Consider the following 22,811-nt stretch of genomic DNA (forward strand, 5'->3'; position numbering starts at 1 on the left):
AACATTTTGACCCTCCTAGGGGGGCTGAAAAAATGACCACAAATTTTCCTGGGAAAATTGAGTTTTCTATGGGGTTGACCCATAATTTTCATGTCAAAAAAAAGGGGGGGGGCTGAAATTTTTGAGATCTCAAAATGGGGGGCGAAAAAAATTTCGTGATGAAATTTTTTTGCATCAGCCCCCCCTAACAAGTGTTTGTGAACGGTAACCCTCCACTAATTGCAACAGAATCCATTTAATCACCATTCATTTAGAAAAGCATATTAAATAACACATCAAAAGTCCCTAAAAATCCAAGCAGTGGAACAATTTGCACAAGGTGGCATTCAACCCCTATGAGTACGGGCCTGACCGGAAGATGTATGAATGCTTATTCTAATTGTAGGGCTCCACGTAAATCAATATCGTGATTCGAGTTTAAATGGATGAAACGTTTTTGTCCCAACTATTGTCTTTGTATACGAAGAAATATCTAACTATTTTTAAATATCTTGTCATACTTAGAATATAGTTATAATATTATTCATGGACTGTGCCTGTTTAAAGTGTAACGATTGTTTCTTTCGGAAATGTCAGTCCACCTTTTCTGGGGTCCATTTGCAATAGCTAATATCACGTAAAATATACATTCATAAAATACAAGAAAATTACAAGTCAGATACTCTTTTTGTCGAATAGATCCCAACACCAATATTTAAGCTATCACATGCACTTTCTGTTTAAACGTGATTCGGAGGTAGCATTCGTGAATATTTTAGACACCTGATGTGTGCTCTTGTTTAGAGTTTGGACAAGATGTTGTAGGAAAACTACTGTGTAAAGTAGGGAAGGTGTTCTTATTATCTTCTCTTCTCCAATCAACTACTCACGGAACGGACGTGATTATGCTGAGAGCTCTACAGGTTATAGTAATACAAAGTTACATTTACTAATATGTGACACATCTCCGTTTTTCCGTTTGCGAGTATACCACCTATACCCAAAATGTGGAAAGCTTGTAATAGATTTTATTTCCATGTTGCATATCCGAGTACATTCGTTTGATTCAAGTGTTTGATTTAGTTTTCGTTCAGTTTTTGTTTCGTTTTTGTAATTTGTAATTCATTAACATGATTAATATGCTTTGCAGCATACGTTCTTAATACGTAATCGTCCCTTTTGTGTCTCTTATTCAGAATTGCAAACTATTTGGTGACACTTCCGTAATCATGTCAACATTTATCCATTTGAAGTTTATTCGTGGATGAAACTCCTTGGAAGTTTCCTGACATGTATAATAAATGTGGCAAAATTGGTCACACACACAGTCCTAGTCGATATGGCCTGATTAGCTTAATTCCACAACAATATTATACCTGAAGGTATAGTGAAAACATGATTTACAGCTGTTTGAGTCATGGGCTACTACTAGTACTAGAAGCTTTGACTAGAAGCGTATCAGCATGGAAGTACCATGGATAGAATTACAACGTAACGAAAAGTGCCGATTTTTCTTCTTATATGAGCTACAACTTGTAAATGAAAGACTTTAATCAAACTTTTGTCCCACATATCCATTGTACAAAGATCCAAGTTTTGTGAATCGTGAATGAACAAATGCTCCGATACCTCTAAATACCTTACGAGTCGATTTATCCGTTTATGACCGGCATGACCGGACGTATCTTCATTTCCGTGCTCTTAAGATAATGCGAATACCCTTGGAAATCTTTCCAGAGGATTCCACCGTGTTCAGACAACGCCTTCACGAGATACGGCCCATTGAGCCCGGAGTTATCACAGGCGCCATACCACCATGGCCCGGTGTTGATTGCGCAGTTGGACCCGTTATCAGGATCGTTATCCATGTCCTGGGTAGAAAATGCTTCAAAGTTGTGATTAGCCGCTAAAGAATCCCCTGGAAATTAAAAAAAAACCATATCATTGTATAAAACCAACCTGATCTTTATGTCTATTCTTGCGAATTACTCGAGCTGCGCTCGAAAGGGCTCCAGTTTTATAACATTTTCGGACATTTCTTCCAAAAAAAACCCACTTCTGTTTTATATGACAATATACAAAGCATCCGCCAAAAAAGTCACATTTTAGTCATACAATCATTGTTAGGTTTACCTTCCGAAACAGATATCGACTAACAAAATGTGCACGAAAAATAATCTTCAATGCGGTTAATTGTCGACTTATCAGAAATGTCCTCGACAAACATTACTACGTTTAAAAACCATTACGAACTGTTTAATAATTAGTTATATTACTTGAACTTAAATTTCGTAAATTGTTGTTGTCACTTTGAAAATAAAACTGACAAATAATAAATCCATTTTTAGCTTACTTTACCAATTTCATCACCATCTTGGATACAAATAAGTTTGAGGTGACCCAAGGATCGACATTAATTAGTATACTATAATGTCCGACATCTACCTTGACATCCAAGCAGCTCAAAACGCGTGCATATGTGGCCACTCCAAGCAGTGGGTTGTATCCGTATAGATTTGGCCTCAACCGGTGACGGAAACATGCTGGTAACGTGGGTATTTCGATCTGTGTTCCCATCAAAAATCTATAGGTCAAACGTAAAATAATTCTTATTATCCTTTCATTTTCTCATTTTCATGCTGTTCAAATCTCCATTACAAACGGGATTACAAATTCACAAACTTGCCTTGATTTAGTAACATGAAGCTGTAAATCCGGCGGTGGGCTGGAGGTGATCCCAAAAATGTGCGCAGCTGTAATGTGTGTTAATTCAGTTTTGAAGAACTACCCTTCTCTATGCATACTTTCCGGCAAAGTGGGACCTATCTGTATACTCTATGTATAAGGGATGCACCATTTGACTTCCAGGCCGGGGGGAGGGTGCCTGAATGTTTTTTGGGAAAAATATATATGAGCAAAAGCCCACTATCACTAAAAAGACAACTTTCCCCACGATCACTAAACAAAACATTCCCCACCTAAACTGTGTATACAATAATGCATGAAAATAAAAAAACACCTGGACAATATCTAGTGTTGTGGCGATATATTTTATATCCCGCGTCCTTCTATTTTCATTTATTATTTAATTAAAATTATATAATAGTGTCATTCACCCCGAGTTAGAAATCACTCAACGTCACAATGATCTTTTGCTACCAGAGTTCTGGTGGAACACGCGAGCTATGATTTAGGCGTAGCTTGTAGCATTCACTCAGAGAGTTAACATCTTTCTCTAATACCTCCGTGTGCATCCTTTTGATGATTTAGAAACAACCTGATAGACTGGAGCGAGTATCATTCTCGCTATATATTAACTTTGAAAATGTAATACTCCCAGTTCTTCTATTAGATTAGTTTTATTATAAAGTTGCGGATGGAATGAAGAAGATGTGGTAAGAAATAAATTACTTAAATACAGTAAATTGGGGTTTTGATTGTCTTGTTGTTTGTGTGATATAAATTGATCCTGTGCTTGGCCAAGTCTGAAAGCTATAAATAAGACCCCGGTGGAATCTCTAGTTCTCTGGAGAGTTTTTTATTAGCACCCATACCAATGCCAAGTCTTCGATGTAAGAGCCGGTGAAGAGAACTACCAATCTGAGGGACTCGCCGAGACAAGCTGGCCAAGACGCTTCTACCAAGCCGTGTTATCTATCCTGGTACCAACCTTGCCGCCTAAAAATATTTAGCGAGTCCGTTTCCCCCAAAGCTCTTTATTAGACAAGTGTAAAAATACATCGCAAAAAAATAAACTCGCAAAAACCTCAACTTCCAGCCATGCCTGGCTAGACTAATAATGACCAGCTGAAAAGGTTTTATGTGTTTGTAAAAATGTCAGATCCTTACTAAAATACTAGTATCTTATTTGTAAATTTTGGTGACTTTGTCCACCAGACAAAGGGCTTCCCTGTACAGAGACCTAATGCCATAATTATATTCCAAAAATCCCAAAATTCAGATGCAAAGGTGATGGTGACAAGTGTTACATAAAATCATCTTGATTGACAATGGACTAATCTAGGCTAATAACAAATAAAATAAATTGGGGTCCTTTGGCATAATAGGTAATGGTGCCTCCAACGGACGAGGTACAAAACACACCAAGGATGATAGGATGATACAAGAGGATACCTAGAATATATAAAAATAGAAAGATTCGGGCCAGGTATATCAACTTGGTGTGAGGAACAAGACAAAGACAAGATAATAACTAATGCAGTATGTAAACCAGAATGGTGTACACTGTTGCTGCACTAGTAAAAATCCAAAACCACAGGGAAGTAGACAAACTTAAACAAAATCCTTTGGCATGTTGGCAAACTTTAAAAGAACAAAACCTTTTGCATGTTGGCAAAAACATGTAAATTTGTTTAATGATTTTGTAGCACAACGGGTACGGTAGGTGAGCGGGCATATCGCTAGACCAAATTGGCACCCAAAGCCTGGATACATATACCTACAACAGGTGGAATCTCCTCCTCTAGGCTGCAAATAGCAATAATTGAGATTTGAATAAAACTCGTGAAATCGCGCGGCAACAAATCTATATAAGAAAAGGCCACGAAGACCTGACTTACCAACTCATTCCCACTGGCATCTGTTACATATTGTAATGTGGCATCACCTTCAGCGTACTGGACCTTGTATTTTGGCAGCCACTGATCATAATCAGCTCTGCCTTGCAATATCACTCCAGCAACTAACCTGGAGACATCCAAGTCAACCTGGATCCACTGGTTTGCATCGTTGACTTTGGCGCACCATGCACCAAAGCTGCCGTCCCGAGCAGGGCGATCCAGGCGTGCGTTTACCGCCGCATGACGGGACTCATAACGGCTTGATGCTGATATCTGACTGTCTTTTATTCGCCCGTCTTTCATACCTAATTGAAACACATCTTGACAATTTCCTGAAATGATGTATAAAATACATTCTAGCAATTAATCCGGGCAATTAATTTAATTTAATAGTTTTAAGGGTTGACGAGGTATTGTTGGTCGAAGCAATCTAAAAATTAATTTTTGTTATATAGATCAATATATTATTGAAAAGTAACGCCTTGATGTTTTGCAAAAGTTCAGTCTACAAATCGTATACTTTGCAAACTTGCTTAATTTATTGTTGTTAATGAGTTATGTACGTTTTCCAAAAGTGTTGTTGTTTCAGCCCTCTTCACAACGTAACTCAAGAACCGCAGCACCTATAAAAGTATATCTGTGATATTTTAACTCTCCTGCACACTCGCTATGAATTGAGCAATGCAGTTTTTGCCAAAGCTCACAACCATTCGTAAGATACTGTGAACTACCAAATCACAACAGTTTAAAATAATGAATAACCTTAATGAGTCTTTCATTACACGATTATATTTAGTAGTTAAGTTAAGATCTTTTTTCTTTCCCCTCTCCACGGTAGACAAAATCAAATAATTTATACCCTACACCATGTGATACTGTGGAGGGGGAGGTTTTTGGTCTAGAGGCTATGGTATTGTCGCCAAATGTTTATCTGGTGTGCGTATAAATGTGTCCAGAAAATGGGGACAAGAGAATAGAAATGGTCGTCGGGAGAAAATAACAGTGAAAGCCTATTTTTTCCACAATATTGAAAACATAAACTAGTCAGGCAGGTGCTTGACTAGCTTTAAACTTGTCAGTAGGTTAGTCAAGCTGGCTTGACTAACTTTAGGTTAGCCAAACCCTTTAAAATCCGGCTTGACTATTAAACCAACGCTAGTCAAGCCTGCCTGATCAACGATATATGTTGTGCCCGACTAGTTTACGATATCGGACGGACAAACTAATCAGGCCGGCTTGACTAGCGTTAGGTTAGTCAAGACGGCTTGACAAGCTTTAGGTTAGTCAGGCCGGCTTGACTTGCTTTAAGTTAGTCAAACAAACCGATGACTTTCGTAAATTTCATTTCGCAATTCTAAATTGCGCAACCGCTTTGAACATTCATGTACATTGTGCAACACATAAGAAATGTTAAGGTTATACAGGATTTTGAAATTTTGTGTAGGCAAATTGGCTGCACGTAGCCACCTAAAATATTTTGTTTTTCAAAAAATAAACATGGCAGGCCTAAAAATCATACTTCATCTTAAGGTTGACACTCTAATGATTATTATTGTAATACTTTTAACGTCATAGCTCATACACAAAATTTAATGTACTTTGTAAGTGTTTCAATTTGTGTTCAATTTCATGAGCATGAGGTTTTGACCCCCTAAAAGTCTGTTGTCTCTTATCATACTTGCTATGATGGACCATACAAGGAGGAGACCGTCCCTGGTAGCATCTTGCATGTAGCATGTAGATAGTTTAGACAGTAGTGTAGCATGTAGTGTGAGGGGACGACCGACTTATGAGATAACGGGTAAACGTCCTGGTCTACCTTCAAGTGGCGGGGGTTGTGAGCCAACTGACTTGTTCAGTAGGTGACGGACAGACCAGGGTGGCTAGGAGAGGATTGCTCACCCGCCTAGCTTACATATGAGTGGAACTGATTCATGATGAAGAACCAAAACAGCACCAGGGTTAAAGCCCCTGAAATTACTAACCCGCCACTTCTTCCAATGGGCCTACAAAGGACAGAGCACCATGACGCTGCAGCCCTAAAGCCAATCGGAAGGTTTGATGGTTCTCCCAGCGCGGGACCAACACCAAGCCGACCCCCAATTAGACGAGCTGTTGCTGATACACCAAAGGAAAGAGTGGCACTACTAACTACAAAAATAAGTATTGGAATCGGGACCTGGAATGTTAGAACATTGCATCAAACAGGAAACCTGGAAATACTTCTTAACCAAATGAAGAACTTTAAATGGGAAATACTGGGAATTGCTGAGACGCACTGGACAGACTCTGGTGAATTCACCATGGAAGGCTATAAAATCCTTTACGCGGGAAATGACACCATACACCGAGCCGGAGTCGCCCTGATTCTCAACAAACAGGCACAAAAAGCTCTTCTAGGCTACAACCCCTTCTCAGCAAGAATAATGTCTGCAAGATTTCAAACAAAGACGGGAGCCATCACTATCATCCAAGTATACGCGCCCAATACTGCAGATACAGAAAACAGTGTGGACGACTTTTACGACCAGCTACAGCAGGAAATAAACAAGACCCCCAGAAAAGACATTCTAATAGTAATGGGAGACCTCAATGCCAAAGTAGGAGACAACAACTCAGAATGGGCAAATGTCATGGGAAACTACGGATATGGGAACATTAATGCCAGAGGTGAAAAGCTATTGACTATCTGCGCTACAAACGATCTGTACCTCACCAACACTATGTTCAAATAAAACAAAGACAGCAGACAATGGACATGGGAATCCCCTGATCAAAAAACTCACAATAAAATTGACTTTATTATGATCAGCAACAAATGGAAAGGATGTATTACAAACTCAAGGAGCTTTCCAAGTGCTGACGTGGGATCCGACCACCAACTTGTACTAGCAAACATCCAATTGAAATTCAAGACCAAACCTAAACCAAATTATCCCAAGCGATACGATGTCTTAGGAAACAAAAAGACTAAAAAGCCTAAACCCTGGATAAGTGAGGAGGTTATCAGTCTAAGTGAAGAACGTTCGAAGGTCAAGCTGGAGAAACTGATAGATCCTAACAAAAAGACAAGGGATAACTATCTCACCAGGGAAATCAAGCGGAAAACCAAAGGCTGCAAAGACACTTGGCTTAAAGACCTGTGCAGAAATGTAGAGAATGCACATCAAGCTGCCAAGTCAAAAGAGGTGTATTCTACAATAAAGAAAATCACTAATAAGCCAAGCATCAAAATGCAGACTGTAAAAAGAGTTATTGTAACGAGGCTATAAATAACAACATAAATAATAGTAAAAATCTTTGGAAAGCAATTAAGAAAATTATACCAAACAAAACATCAAGTATACCTACAGCAGTTGTTAAAAAGAATGGTAATTACTCAGGTAACAAAAAGGATATGGCAAATGAGGTCAATGAGTTTTTCACTTCTATAGGTAATGAACTTGGGAGTAAATTTAATAATAACAATGATAATTATGTATGCACTTGTAATACTGTATGTTCTCATCAAAATCATAGTGTAAACAAATTTAGTTTTAGAGCAATATCTAATGAATTTGTTCTTAAACAAATAAGTAAATGCAAATTGTAAATCATCAGGATTAGATCCATTCAATGTAAGGTTATTAAAGTTGGCTGCGCCTTTCATCTCAAAATGCCTTGTTCATATTTGCAACCTGTCTTTGAATGGGTCTACTTTTCCTGATGCATGGAAGAAGGCTAAAGTAACTCCAATATTTAAATCGGGTGATAAAACTAATGTTAGTAACTATAGACCTATCTCTGTATTACCAATTGTATCAAAGATCATTGAAAGAGCTGTTCATGATCAATTATATGAATATATGAGTAATGTAGGACTATTATCAAATGCTCAATCAGGATTTCGTCCAAATCATTCCACAACAACAACCCTTCTAGATGTTCAAGATTACATTTTAAAGAATATGGATACAGGTTATGCTACAGGCGTTTTATTTATAGACTTAAAGAAAGCATTTGATACTGTAAATCATGATATTCTGATTAGGAAACTTAAACAATATGGGGTATGTGGGGATGAATTATTATGGTTTAAATCATACTTAAACAACAGAGAACAAACTGTTAATGTTAACTCAACTTTTTCTGACTTTAGGCCAATTGATATTGGTATTCCTCAGGGCTCAATTTTAGGTCCTTTACTGTTTATAATTTTTGTTAACTGTTTACCTAATGCTGTGTCTGAATGTAAAACTGTAATGTATGCAGATGATACCTCTTTAATGTGAAAAGCTAAAAATGAATCTGATCTTAAAATTCAAATGGAGTCATGTCTAAGTAGGGTAGCTGAATGGTTCAAAGTAAACAAACTCACTTTAAATGTTGAAAAGACTAAGTTTATGATCTTTGGTACAAAAAAATGCTTGAAAAGTTCAACAATGTACATTTAATATATAACAACAATGATATTGAAAGAGTAGATGAGTTTAAATATCTAGGCGTGAAATTTGATAGCAAGCTGTCTTGGTCAGCTCATGTCAATAATGTTAGTAAAACTATTTCCAAAAGAACTGGCATAATAAAACGTATAAAATATTTCCTTCCATACAAAACCACTGTAATGTTATCCAATGCTCTTGTTATTCCCCACTTTGATTATGGAAGCATGGTCTGGTCAAATTTTAGTGTAGAGTACCATAATAGGCTTCAGGTACTTCATAATAATTTAGCTAGAATAATTCTCTCAGCAGATATAAGGACACCAACTAATGATTTAATGAATACATTGCAGTGGGTTAAACTTGATCAAAGATGGCATAATACTCTATTAATGACTGTTTTCAAATGTTTAAAGAATGAATATCCATCATACTTATCTTCTCAATTTGATTTTGTTCATGATAACCATAATCATATAACTAGAAATCATACTTCTAATACATTGATTGTACCAAAATTTAAATCAAATTCAGGTCAACGTACTTTTCATGTCAGGGCAGCCTATGCATGGAATTCTTTGCCACCGACTGTAAGAGCTCAGATGGAAAATATGACTTTAGGTCAATTTCAATCAAAAATTAAAGAAATTTAGGCCTGTCTTTATCTATATTTATTCATTTACTTGCTTGATTTTTGTATATAAATATAATTATTGTATTTCTGTCTTTTTATCATGGTATTTATAATTATCTTGTAGTTGATGATACCATTATACTTATTTGTAATATATTGTAAATACTGTATGATACTTTGTAAATATTGTGTATCGTAATATATTTTGTTGCTATATAACATGTATCAATGAGGGCCTGCTTGAAAAGCAGTGCTTGTCACTGAAGCAGTATAACCCTCAATAAAGAAAGAATAAATAAATAAATAAATAAATAAATAAAGAACAAAGAAGGAAAGATACTAACTGAACTCCAGGATGTAAAAAACCGATGGAAAGAAAACTATGAACAACTTTACAACAACCAAAATCCTATAAATGAAGAGATAGCAAACAGCATCCCGCAAATGCCAAACACAGAAGAGGTGCCAGATATACTGAAGGAGGAGATTACCAGCGCCATAAAAAAGCTAACTGATGGCAAAGCACCTGGATATGACAACGTGACGGCTGAAGAGCTAAAGGCTTCAGGTGAAGCAGGGGTCAAAATCCTACACCGGCTGTGTAACAAAATATGGAAGAACGAAGTCTTCCCAGAGGACAGGGGAAAGGCCATAATAACACCAATATTCAAGAAAAAAGACAAGTTAGACTGTGCAAACTACAGGGGCATCAGCCTACTGAGCCATGCAGGAAAAGTATTCACCACCCTTCTGCAACGTAGAATCATGAAAAGGGCAGAGGAGGTCATCTCGGAATCTCAAGCTGGCTTCCGACCAGGAAAATAAACAGTTGACCAACCTTTCACCCTACGTCAAATCACAGAAAAATTTCTTGAGAAAGGCAAAGAACTGTATTGTTGCTACATAGACTTTGAAAAGGCCTTCGACACAGTTTGGCAGGACGGTCTCTGGAAAGCAATGGGATTCTTCGGCTTCCCAAGCAAGATCATCAGGCTACTCAAAGCACTATACAGTATATCAAACAGTGCTGTGCGTGTGAATGGCGACCTAACTGACTGGTTTCACACAACAGTGGGTGTGCGACAAGGCTGTGTGATATCACCGCAACTCTTCAACATAATTCTTGAACTTGTTATGCTCTACGCAACCCATGACACTGACATAGGAATAACGATCCAGGGACAACTGATCTCAAATCTCCGCTTCGCTGATGACATTGTCTTGCTGGCTGATTCTGCTAGTACCCTACAGACTGCAGTGGACAACGTATTTCGTAGTAGCTCGAACCTCGGACTAAAGATCAACATTGGTAAAACCGAAGTATAAGTAATCAGCAGCCAAAAGGTCAACCTCAACATCAACATCAATGGCAATCTGCTTAAGCAAGTGGATGAGTTTGTGTACCTGGGAGGCACCATATCTCAAAAGGGGACAAGCAGAGAAGACATCAAGCACAGAATAGGGAAAGCATTAGGAGCGGTCCAAAGACTTCACAGTATATGGAATGCCAAGGACATTCAACGGGCCACCAAGATCGAGCTATACAGGGTCCTAGTACTTTCCATCCTAATGTATGGAGCTGAGACCTGGACCATTAAGAAGATGAAAATCGCCTCCTAGTCTTTGAAATGATGTGCTTGAGGAAGATCATGGGCGTATCACGTCTGGACAAAATACGAAACACCATAATACGGGACACACTTGGGCTGAAACACACAGTCACCGATAAAATCACACAAAAAAGGATCCGATTCTTTGGCCACGTACAGCGAATGGGCAACGACAGATATCCCAAAATTTTGCTAGAGGGCAATGTACATGGAAAAGACCACGTGGAAGACCTCCCAAAAGATGGATGGACACTATTAAATCAGACTGCCTAGCTCGAAACATCACCTCCGTAGCAGCAGCAGGAAGGCTGGCCAAAGACCGAGTGGCATGGCATGGAATCACCATGGATCAGACTAACATTAAGTTAGTCAAAATGGGCACCATCTGGACTAATGTAAAATTATTCATACTGACCAATTTATGTTTTCAGTGAATTGTTTTGCCCTTTCCGCCATTATAAGCCTTCCACACTGTGATAAAGGATAATCTCAATTATCTTGTTTCATAGGAAGATCCTTGATATCGTTTACGTAATGTGGAATCAATAGGACCCGGTTGAGTGTAAACTCAGTTTTAACATAAACTCTATTTTGTAGATTCTGCAATACTCTTTGGCCAGTGTGTGTTTCATTTAGATGTTATACTATGAACAAAAAATGAGGGTCTCATTATACCCAACAGTACGTACTTTCCTATACTATTTTAAGACACGTCTTATCTTCTATTTTTTTTATAATCTAAACCTCTAGGAAAAACTCGGACCTCTTACCTTTAATACCTATGGGCCATACAGCAAAAACCAAGTGATTTTGTAATAACGTTCATACAGGGTGTCCCAAAAAAAGAGGCCCCTCATTGCACCCTCTTTTTCTCCTATTTCTGAAAGGTTGATTAAATATATTTTGGTATGCAAAGAAACCTTTTTTTTGACGATATGCCCTTTTGAATAAAAGTACCCGTTTTTCACTCTGTCCACGGATAGCAAACAGAGTGGTTGGGATGGTTCATGCTGTGGAGTGGCCTGCACGATCACCAGACCTCACACCACTTTTTTTCCTTTGTGGCCAAATCTAAGATCTTCGCAAACGTATTACTGAATGCATTCGCAAGTATCCGGCACAAAAGTATGGTACGCAATGCAATTGATCCAATGAGGACCAGGGCTGAAACCTGTATTTGTCAAGGAGGCCTCCAGGTAGAGGGCAGAGCAGCACAGTAAACTCAGTTCAGAAGAACCAAAGACAACCCAAACACCCTTTTCGGGAAAAAGTGAAATGACTTATGTTGCAAATAAAAAAAGAAATCAAGAAACAACAAAGTAAGAAAGTAAGAAACGTGATAAAACAAAAAGGCATAAATAACCAAGAAAAAATAAGTAATTGCAAGTAAAGCAAACGAAGTCCCATTCGGCATCCAATTTACCCACAAATTAATGACACTATTAACAAAATCCATTGCCCATAAACCCACCGGTAAAGCCCATTCCATAAATAAAATTATTTTATAAAGTTATCATTGAGGAATGTTGGATGTTCATGCATGGTATGTGTACTCCTTTTCAATCTTTGAAGTAGCCAAACCTTCTCCGTGGACAGAGTGAAAAACGGGTACATTTCTTTAAAAGAGCATATCTTCAAAAGTTGTGAACCGATTGATAAAATTGCTTTGGTTTATTAAAGCTAACGACTCAAGGTTTTTTTACATACCAAAATATATTTGATTAAGTTGTCAGAAATAGGAAAAAAAGAGGGCGCAAAGAGGGGCCTCTGTTTTTTGGGACACACTGTAGTATATTATTACAAATACACATTAACCAGCATGCTTTCTATATGATCTAATTCAAACTCAATACTTTCTTGTTTTCCTTGGATAGCAAAAGCAATTAATCTATTTGGCGAGCAGTGACCAAAGCGACTATACATAAAATAATTCTTACCTGGAGAGTTTGAAGAAGACTCAAGATATGACCTAAAATCACTTGTCTCATCTCCCAAACGAAACAGATCGTATGTAATAAAATGTTTGGTACCATCTCTTTCTTGTATATCAATGCGCATCTCGTAATCGTTTTGGTTTGTTATGGCAAATATATGTTCGTTTCCTAACCAAAACTCACTACCGACGTAACCAAACCCACTCTTGTAATCCTCCCAGCCTCGGTTAAATTCAACGCTTCCGACCTTTCGCTTTTGGAAAACCTGAAAGATAATTTTGTGTGATTTTATTAAGCAAAGTTATTGCTACAACTTACCGACCTGCTTTTTCACAAATTTACATATAGGCCTATTATTATGGAACGCATGTGAGAAAAATTGCTCTTTTAATCGCATATTTATTAATTTTCATTCACATCGGTAAGGTGTTATACTCTGGTGCATTGGTCTTTGATGATACGAGTCCCTGGCGCAGTCTCTTATGTTCTCATAAATAATTGAGGTAACTTAATAAATAATTGAGTTCCTTGCACAAGGAACTAATTTCGTATTATTCTCAGCTACTATTACGCGAACTCACGGAGCTGATTCTGGCTGCGATGGTTCATTATCGTAATGTAGAGGGTATGCGCTTATAAGCTGAAAATCTCTGATTGTTAATGGTTTATGTGATGTGTCTTGGTCCACAGTAGTGATTATGGTGGTCATTTATGTACGGAAGTAACTAAAGGCCATGCGGTTCATTTTGTAACTCACGAAGTCAAGATCTTGTGATCACGAGTCCTGACTTATTGTGTTCCTGACTTAGCCAGTTTAGTTAAGAGGCTCAGGATCTCAAGAACTCATGAAATCTGTTCAATTTTCACGGCGTCAGTCATGTCAGTATTTTATTTGTAAGCCAATTCACTTTTTTTTATCTCGAGATCCTGTTTTCGTGACTTAAATTCTGGAACTCAAGAACTTACGCACACGCGCAAGAGTTCGTGACTTCTCGACTTAAAGTCACGAAGTTAGGATCTCGAAATCCTAACTTCTCAACTTAGAGCTTGTGTTACAAGCGCCATCATAATAGTTATCAAATGATAATGTTATGATTATGTTAGGGTGTTTTCAAAAATGTTTTGAAATGTTATTAAGACGTTTTTTATATTATTTATTATTAAACGTTTTGTGTTTATAAACGCATTATAAACGCATTATAAACGCATTATAAACGCATTATAAACGCATTTTGGTTTTCGTTAAAAATTTCGGGTTATATAAAGGTCATGAAAACATTTTTAAAACGTTTTATATGGCAAACATTTTTGCAAAATATTTTGTCAACACTTAATAACAATAATTTGCATCAAATTTTCAGTAATGTTTTTTGAATGTTATTAAAACGTCTTATACCCTTTACATAACGCGACATTTAAACGTTTTCTGTAAAAAAAATTGTGTTTGCTGGAACACCATGTAATAATAATAAGAATAATAATAAGAAATTTATTAAAAGCGCACTATTACACACAAAGCGGCCTCTAGGCGCTGAATACATAATACACATAAAAATTAAAATAATACAGCATTTATAAAAATTACAATACTTATCAATATACAAAATATGAATTTACCTTAAAATTAAACAATAAAAACTATGTATAAAAAAGCAGGCCAGCTGCACATACACAACATCAAGGGCATAAAACATAAGCACAACCATCTCCATCCAAGGATGGAGACGCCTGTGTAAGAAGCATGCGAGACCCACCGATGTAGCACAAGTGCCAATCCGTGGGCCTCACATGCCCCTCAACATAATTAAATATAATGACACCTACCGTCCAACCACCGTCGTCAGTCTTCATGTCACAATATACATCTATAGGGTTACCGGTCTTAACATTGACTGAAGGGTAAATCGTGTAAATCCCACTCTTTGTTTGACCGGTCTGAATGATATCAAAACAATCTCTTGGATAATCTTCGGCGGTTACTGCAGAATATGAAAGGAACAAGAACAAACTGTTGCATCGAGAGAAAAAAGTAATTAGGAAAATGCAAAATATCAACCGAATATTTTTAAATGTCAAATAAATGCAGGGTCATGCTAATGATGTAGAAATGACAAGAACATGAACTTAGGTGAATATCGTCCTTAAATTATTGATTGATTTATTTATTCATTTATCTATTTATTTATGCATATATTATTTCAATGTCTGTCATTTTAAAGGTTCTATCAGTGATTCGCTAAATCATAAAATCGGCAAATATTATTTAAAAAATAGATTTTTGCCTTTTTATTTTGTAAAGAGAATGGTGAGCTAATATGATCCTGAACACAAAGGCAATATAGGTTAATTTTAGTCAATAATTGTCCCTTACATGTAATTGAATAGATCTTCATAATTTTCAACACTGTTTTGCCAGGAAGAAAACGACAGTTTTATTGACGTACCCTTGGCTGTTAAGACAATCCGACACCTATTTATTTTTAACACTTTCGCTGGGATCACTGATAAGTTTAAGTGTAAAACATTCCCTATGTCAAGATATTTATCTGATGTGGGACACTGTTACCGAAAGATGGGGATGATCAAGACATGCGAACAGTTGGTTTTAATGCACCAGTTAAAGTGACTAAGACTCTTTATACTGCCCTTGTTAGGAGTGACCTTGAGTATGGTAGCTGTCTTTGGAGCGGGACTTGAAGGTGTCCAAAGACGGGCTACAAAATTCATTATGCACTATCCTGACATGGACTATAAGGAGCGGATAACCAGTCTTGACCTTCTTCCACTATCATCCAGAAGGGAACTTGGTGATCTTGGCTTTTTTCATAGATGCAAGTTGGGGCAATATGATTTAGATGTAGATAAGTTTGTTGTTTTTAAAAGTAAAAAACCAACAGAACCATCCCACCACCAGGCTCTCTGCCGATCCTCTTATGTTATCTTTTCAGAGGTGTAAGACTGAATCCCACAAACAATCATACTTCAACCGCATTGCTCCCTTGTGGAACCAGCTGCCTCTGGAAACCAGATTATCCAATTTCATTTTTTTTTTCAAGTATCAAGCTCTGATTTTTTGAAGTCTCAATTTTGTTCCAAATTTGTTCCTTCTGATACCTGCACTTGGTTTTCTACTTGCCAATGCTCAAACTGTAGGCCAATTTAAGGTCTTGCCCATGGCATTCCATTCTTTTTTCCAAATTAATTAGGTCTTTCCTAGGTGGGATGGTTCTAGAGGTGAATTTACACCTTAGGCCAATAGTATTAGCTATAACCTTACATTTCTCATAACAAGCTGATTTTTTTAGGATAGGTCCAGGAATATGTGTAGAATCAAATTCCAAAAGTCCCCAAGAATCCCCCTTGTGCTTCCTTCAAAATCCAAGATGCTGTCCAAAATGGCCGCCATTTTCAGTTTTTATCATAACTTTTCCCCCAGACTTGTTAAAATCACAAACAAAGCATCTAAATATATGTGTTGAGGTACAAGGAATGTTTTAAAAACATTTGCAAGAGGTTTCAATGATCCTAAGTAGCTAAAATCCAAGATGGCGTCCAAAATGGCCGCCATTTTCAGTTATTATCATAACTTTGCCCCCAGACATGTTAAAATCACAAACAAAGCATCTAAATATATGTTTTGAGGTACAAGGAATGTTTTAAAAAACATTTGCAAGAGGTTTCAATGATCCTAAGTAGCCAAATTTGGCCGCCATTTTAGTAAGTAAAATTAGTTTTCAACCAGACATGTTAAATACATATACAAAATATCTCACATAGGTTTTGAGGTACAATGGATATATTCAAATGTACTCGAAGGATTTCCATACCTAGATATAAAGCCAAAATACAAGATGGCGTCCAAAATGACCGCCTAAGAAGTGTTTAAGATGTGTTAATTGGCATTGGAGAAAGTTCAAAACTCATGATTTGTAAGCAGACTTATAATGCAAATCATCCAAATTCACTACCATTATTACCATCATTATTTTACAATATTGATTCAGTGCTTTTACCATGTCTACAATACAATAGTTACCATTATTTTCTATTTACTTCCAAAAGAGCTGAGCTCATGCCAAGATCGCTTAAGCCTATGTTCACATCGGTATCCCCATGATGTAATGCAATCAAATGGTACACCTTAAACTTAATCAACTTGCACTGTGTCTTCGGCATTAATGTTCTCCAATGTTGGTTTGGTATCCTCCTCATTGTCCCCAACTAGTACAGGTGCTGTGTTGGTGCAAGACTGACCACAGCATTTGCTGCACATCAATGTACAGAAGAGTCCAAGTTTCTTGCAGCTGCATGTCATTTTGTTGCAGCCATCTTGTTTGCATCCACGTGATACCATGTTGAGCCATGTGTCTGGTGCAACAACGAGTTCTGTTTCTACTGGAACAAAAATTCCATCTTGTGATCTCCATCTCCAGTCAGTTGGACTTAGATTGTTCTCCATCCATTCTTGAACAGTGCGGAATGAGTGCTGGGGGTAAACTCGCGAGCTCAAATAAAGAGCTAAGGGAACTGCGACCAATACATACCAATACCAATACAACTCCATACATCTTCAGGATGAAGCTCTACCCTGCTCTCTGTACCTCATCATGCGTGCTGCTGACATTTGTAAAGGTATCTAACAAGTCATATTCATATTTCTTGTTCACCATGTTGAAGGGTTTGCGCTTTCCTCGACGATAAATGGCTGAGACTGTGCCACAGCCTGTAATAGCGTGAAGAGACATCAAGTGATGTCTTGTTTCTCCAATCGCCTGCTGGATGTGGCGAATGCTGAATACCATTTCAAGATTACTGCAGCATTTCATGTAGACATCTATACTCGCGTTTGCCCGAGCCACCATCATAACAAGTAGGTCAGTATATGTACCAACAACCACAACTGGCACCTCTCCTGCCTCTGCTACTGCTACTTCATCTGCACTTATTGGATACTCCTGGCACCTTGGAGAGCATAGACAAAGTCCAATTAGAGAACCTTTACAGATCCCTTCTTATCCAGGAGCAGAGTGCCCACTGAAGTAGCTGAAGAGGACTATGACAAACAGTTGAGCCAGATCATTAAGCAAATACTTGATCGTGCTGTTGGTGAAAGCAGAATTGGGAAGCTGAAAGAACAGGGAATTGGAAGCTCCACCTCTACTGCATAAGAGAGATGATGCCTCACTTCCATGCTGCAGGGCCTCTCCACTATGCCAAATCTGCAAGGTTGTATTTACAACAGATGGAGTCTTTGGGGGAAACATGCCCGCAGATGAGTACCAACTGTTCACAGACAAGGGATATTTCACCATCCGACATCTATATTTTTTGTGGGGTGGAAACATTTATGACCAAACCATTGAGCAGTTTTTGTTGCGGACTTTGAAGACATCAGGGGAAATGACACATGGTCGCGGCATCACAGACAGTTCATTAACCAAGTGGGTCCACGCACTTCCTCGATGTGCCCCAGTTTGTGATGCTTTAGAGCAGTTCACGGGTGTTCATACGGGTTCTTCAGAGCAGCACAGAGACTTACGTCAAACAACTCAATCAAGAGACAAAAGGGATCGTGAAGTTTTTGTTGTTTGGTTGAAGGCACACCCCCTTGTTGGGTATGAACCAGATCATCTGGTATCTGTATCAACTGGGACTGTAGCAGATTCATCCGCTAACTGTGATAGAGCGGTAGAAGTTGGCACGAAGTCAGCATTAACGGGTAAGAAGTTTACAAACATTGCCTTACGCCGAAATGACAAGGTTACTACGATTGGAGCAAAGGACAAGATGGTGCGAGTCAGGGGACAACAAGTAGAAGTGAAACCGACTCTATTATGTAATAGAATCACATGTGTACTGAACAACACCTCTGATGAGATGGCGTCGTTCTTTACGTACGAACTAGCTCCTCAGCCACCTTCTCTCTTTGAAGATGACCTTATGTGTAAACCGCCAAAGAGTTCCCTGGGCCTTCTGTTGAAATCGTTCACTGAGCATTCCAGGCTGCCAGAGAATTGTCTCTTTGTAGTAGATGGTGGTAAACCTACTTCGACATGCCATTTGGCCTCATCCCTCCACCTATGCAGGCATATGTCAGAATTACACATCACACATATGCTAAAGCATTATGGAACCCACCCGATATTTGTATTTGATGGATATGGCACTTTCCTCACGGTTCAAGAATGGATGGGGAACAACCTAAGTCCAACTGACTGGGGATGGAGATCACAAGATGGAATTCTTGTTCCAGTAGAAACAGAACTCGTTGTTGCACCAGACACATTGCTCAACATGGTATCATGTGGATGCAAACAAGATGGCTGCAACAACATTACATGCAGCTGCAAGAAACTTGGACTCTTCTGTACACTGATGTGCAGCAAATGCTGTGGTCAGTCTTGCAGGAACACAGCACCTGTACTAGTTGGGGACAATGAGGAGGAGACCAAACCAACATTGGAGAACATTAATGCCGAAGACACAGTGCAAGTTGATTAAGTTTAAGGTGTACCATTTGATTGCATTACATCACGGGGATACCGATGTGAACATAGGCTTAAGCCATCTTGGCATGAGTTCAGCTCTTTTGGAGGCAAATATAAAATAATGGTAACTATTGTATTGTACACATGGTAAAAGCACTGAACCAATATTGTAAAATAATGATGGTAATAATGGTAGTGAATTTGGATGATGTGCATTATAAGTCTGCTTACAAATCATGGGTTTTGAACTTTCTCCAATGCCAATTAACTCATCTTAAACACTTCTTAGGCGGTCATTTTGGATGCCATCTTGTATTTTGGCTTTATATCTAGGTATGGAAATCCTTCGAGTACATTTTGAATATATCCATTGTACCTCAAAACCTATGTGAGATATTTTGTATATGTATTTAACATGTCTGGTTGAAAACTAATTTTACTTTTTAAATGGCGGCCATTTTGGCCGCCATATTGGAATTTGGCTACTTAGGATCGTTGAAACCTCTTGCAAATGTTTTTAAAACATTCCTTGTACCTCACAACATATTTAGATGCTTTGTTTGTGATTTTAACATGTCTGGGGGCAAAGTTATGATAAAAACTGAAAATGGCGGCCATTTTGGACGCCATCTTGGATTTTGAAGGAAGCACAAGGGGGATTCTCGGGGACTTTTGGAATTTGATTCTATACACATGAAAAAATCAGCTTGTTATGATAAATGTTAACCTTTTGAGGACATATGAGCTAATACTATTGATACTGTTAACGCATTTTATGATTGGTTTCTCAAAGCAAATGTTGTTTGAGCACAAGAATCCAGTTGCCGTGCTTTTATCTGTCACTTTTAATACTTTGATCTCTGTATCATATTATCACAGCTTATGACAAGTATACATCATCACTCCATCTGATCTTGTGGGAGAGTTTGGGACGCTAAAGTCTTAATTTTGCCATGATTACTAGCTAGTGATGTATATTGTATTATTAAACTAAACAGCATATCCGTAATGATGCATGATGGGCCATTAGAAATCTTCCAATGAGCAACAGATTACAAACAACCAGGGTGTGTTGTACTTGTAAGTAATGTCTTCGTATAAGTGTGTCGTAGTAACTATAATACAATATGTGAATATCTTAATTGTCAACAAACTAACTGATGAAATCAAGGGCAAGCCAAACCTTTATCTATATTTGTATTGAAACTACTAACCTTGTTCGCGACATGAGCAAATTATATCTATCAAATCTTCGGTCGTCGAAGACTCCTTCTGAAGAAAATGAAGATCAGAACAAAACTTATGTTAGCATTGTTTATAAAATTACTTAAGGTTTCCGACGTTCCCAAAATCGCGAATATAAGAGTAGAACGTGACACAAGGTATATAAGAATTATTCAATTTATAAGGCACATAGTTTTTAACCGGCCGAACGACACTGAACGAGTAAAATAATTGTTTTCAAAGAGTTTGGCTCCTCATTCTCTATTTGTATAATAAGTATAGATAGAGACTTACTTGCGCAATCAATGAATTTACATAACAAACAAGTTTTGATTGCCAAACGACTCTAAAAGATTAGGAGGTTTTCTCGAAAATTTTGGCTCTAACGTTCGCAGTAATCATTAGGCGGAGGCGCCGTGTTTAGCGTTAGGTTTGGATATTTATTTATATTCGTTATTTTTCACCCAGCTTATATAATAATTAAATATCCAAACCTAACGCTAAACACGGCGCCTCCGCCTAATGTTGTCTTTTGCCAAAGTAGAAACAGTCGCAACTGTGTGAGAAAGGAACAAAATGCAATTTATAAGGCACACAATAGTTTTTGGTCGAACGACAATGGCCGAGTTAAAGATTTTGTAATTATTGTGAAGCATTTCTATTGAGCATTCGAATTTGGATATATTGTCCAAAAGAAAACAAGCATACAGTAAGTTGCAATTGGTATATCTTACCACTAGATCTTCAGCATTTTCAGCGTCTGACTGTCCCGATGCCTCTGAAACCGGAAGACTACAGCAAAGTAGCAAAGAAATACCAAAATGAATAATAACTTGTTTAACAAGTATTGCCATCGCTTTCGTATGCTTTCAGTCAACACTTTTTTCAAAAAAATTAAACAACTTCTGATCTCCTCAAAAATTACACCGATATAAAAACTATCATGTTGATCACTGATATAAAATAGGGAGTATTAAGACCAAAGCAATTGGGCGAATTGATATCTCTGATTGGATGATGCAATCCCACTATCCCACGTAAAATTTATTGTACAAAAATCCATTTTTAAATCTGAGTGTGCCACATCATGCATTCTTTGATAGTCTAAGGCCAAACCCACATTTTATGTCATTATGCCAATAGATAATTGACGTTGACTTTTGAAAATGTTTTATGCTATACGAGAGAGTGATATCAGTTTTTTTTTATTCAGCAAATGAAATAAAAACTGCATAGAAACTAGAAAAACTGCAACGAAGCAAGTTTGTATAACATATGGAGCATACAGCTACCTTTATCCGGGTTTGTCAGGATGGCTTTGTTTGGCACACAATACCCGACTGTAAGGCAGTGAATGAGACACATGTTTACTCTGCATTCGGTAGAAGGATGTAACGAAGCTAATTTTCTTTATTGTTAGTGATTTTGCTGATGTTGTAGTTAAGCAGTGAAAATTTTGCAACAATATTTATTTTTCAAATCCATTGCACATGGTAGAAGAAAAGGACTGACGACATTTCAGAAAAAAGAGTCAAATTTTTAAAGTGGTATAATTTTGTTCAAACCGCGCCAAAATATTCATCTTGACATAGCGATTCAGAAAAGATTTTTGATTTCGAAGGTCGCATTTTAGGATCCATATGGGACAAACCCTAAACAATGCTCACATTTTAATAACAATGGTCTCAAATTATTTGTCTTACTCCTATGTCTCATTGCATAGGTAAGGCCGTATAAAATTAATGTTTTGGTTCTCGTCCAGAGGATTTTCATGAATTGATGAGGGAGGGAGGTGTTTTTTTTTTTTTTTTTTTTTTTTCAATGTAAAATTAGCATTGTTAGTAGTTTTCGGTCTTCTCCAACAGTGCTCGAGGAAACGATGAGGCCCTTTTTTTTTTTTTTCAAATGTGAGATTCTGAGGGATAAACCCCCTAGAGTACC

At 37.6% G+C, this 22,811-nt stretch overlaps 1 protein-coding gene across 2 annotated transcripts; it reads right to left on the reverse strand.

Moving 5' to 3' along the window:
* Window positions 1–1,470: 1,470 nt before the first annotated feature.
* On the reverse strand, window positions 1,471–21,779 carry LOC140151535 (uncharacterized). 2 transcript variants are annotated; one of them, XM_072173911.1, is made up of 7 exons: window positions 21,605–21,779; window positions 20,861–20,915; window positions 14,983–15,137; window positions 13,162–13,423; window positions 4,560–4,891; window positions 2,425–2,563; window positions 1,471–1,897 (listed from the first exon to the last, which is right to left on the reverse strand). In XM_072173911.1, the coding sequence occupies exons 1-7, from the start codon at window positions 21,722–21,724 to the stop codon at window positions 1,632–1,634; spliced, it is 1,329 nt and encodes a 442-aa protein (XP_072030012.1). In that variant the 5' UTR covers window positions 21,725–21,779; the 3' UTR covers window positions 1,471–1,631. The 2 variants fall into 2 exon arrangements, with proteins under 2 accessions (XP_072030012.1, XP_072030011.1); XM_072173910.1 differs by having other exon boundaries at window positions 20,861–20,918; window positions 21,605–21,778.
* Between the last annotated feature and the right edge of the window lie 1,032 nt (window positions 21,780–22,811).

The sequence above is a fragment of the Amphiura filiformis genome, chromosome 4, assembly GCF_039555335.1.
Source record: "Amphiura filiformis chromosome 4, Afil_fr2py, whole genome shotgun sequence".
NCBI classification, from domain to species: Eukaryota; Metazoa; Echinodermata; class Ophiuroidea; order Amphilepidida; family Amphiuridae; genus Amphiura; species Amphiura filiformis.

Excerpts from the sequence above, each read along its gene's own strand:
- LOC140151535 (XM_072173910.1), bottom strand. The coding sequence starts at position 21,724 with ATGGCAATACTTGTTAAACAAGTTATTATTCATTTTGGTATTTCTTTG. Across the intron at positions 15,138-20,860 it reads TTGCTCATGTCGCGAACAAG|TAACCGCCGAAGATTATCCA; the intron begins GTTAGTAGTTTC and ends CATATTCTGCAG. Across the intron at positions 1,898-2,424 it reads TGAGCTGCTTGGATGTCAAG|GGGATTCTTTAGCGGCTAAT; the intron begins GTAGATGTCGGA and ends TTTAATTTCCAG.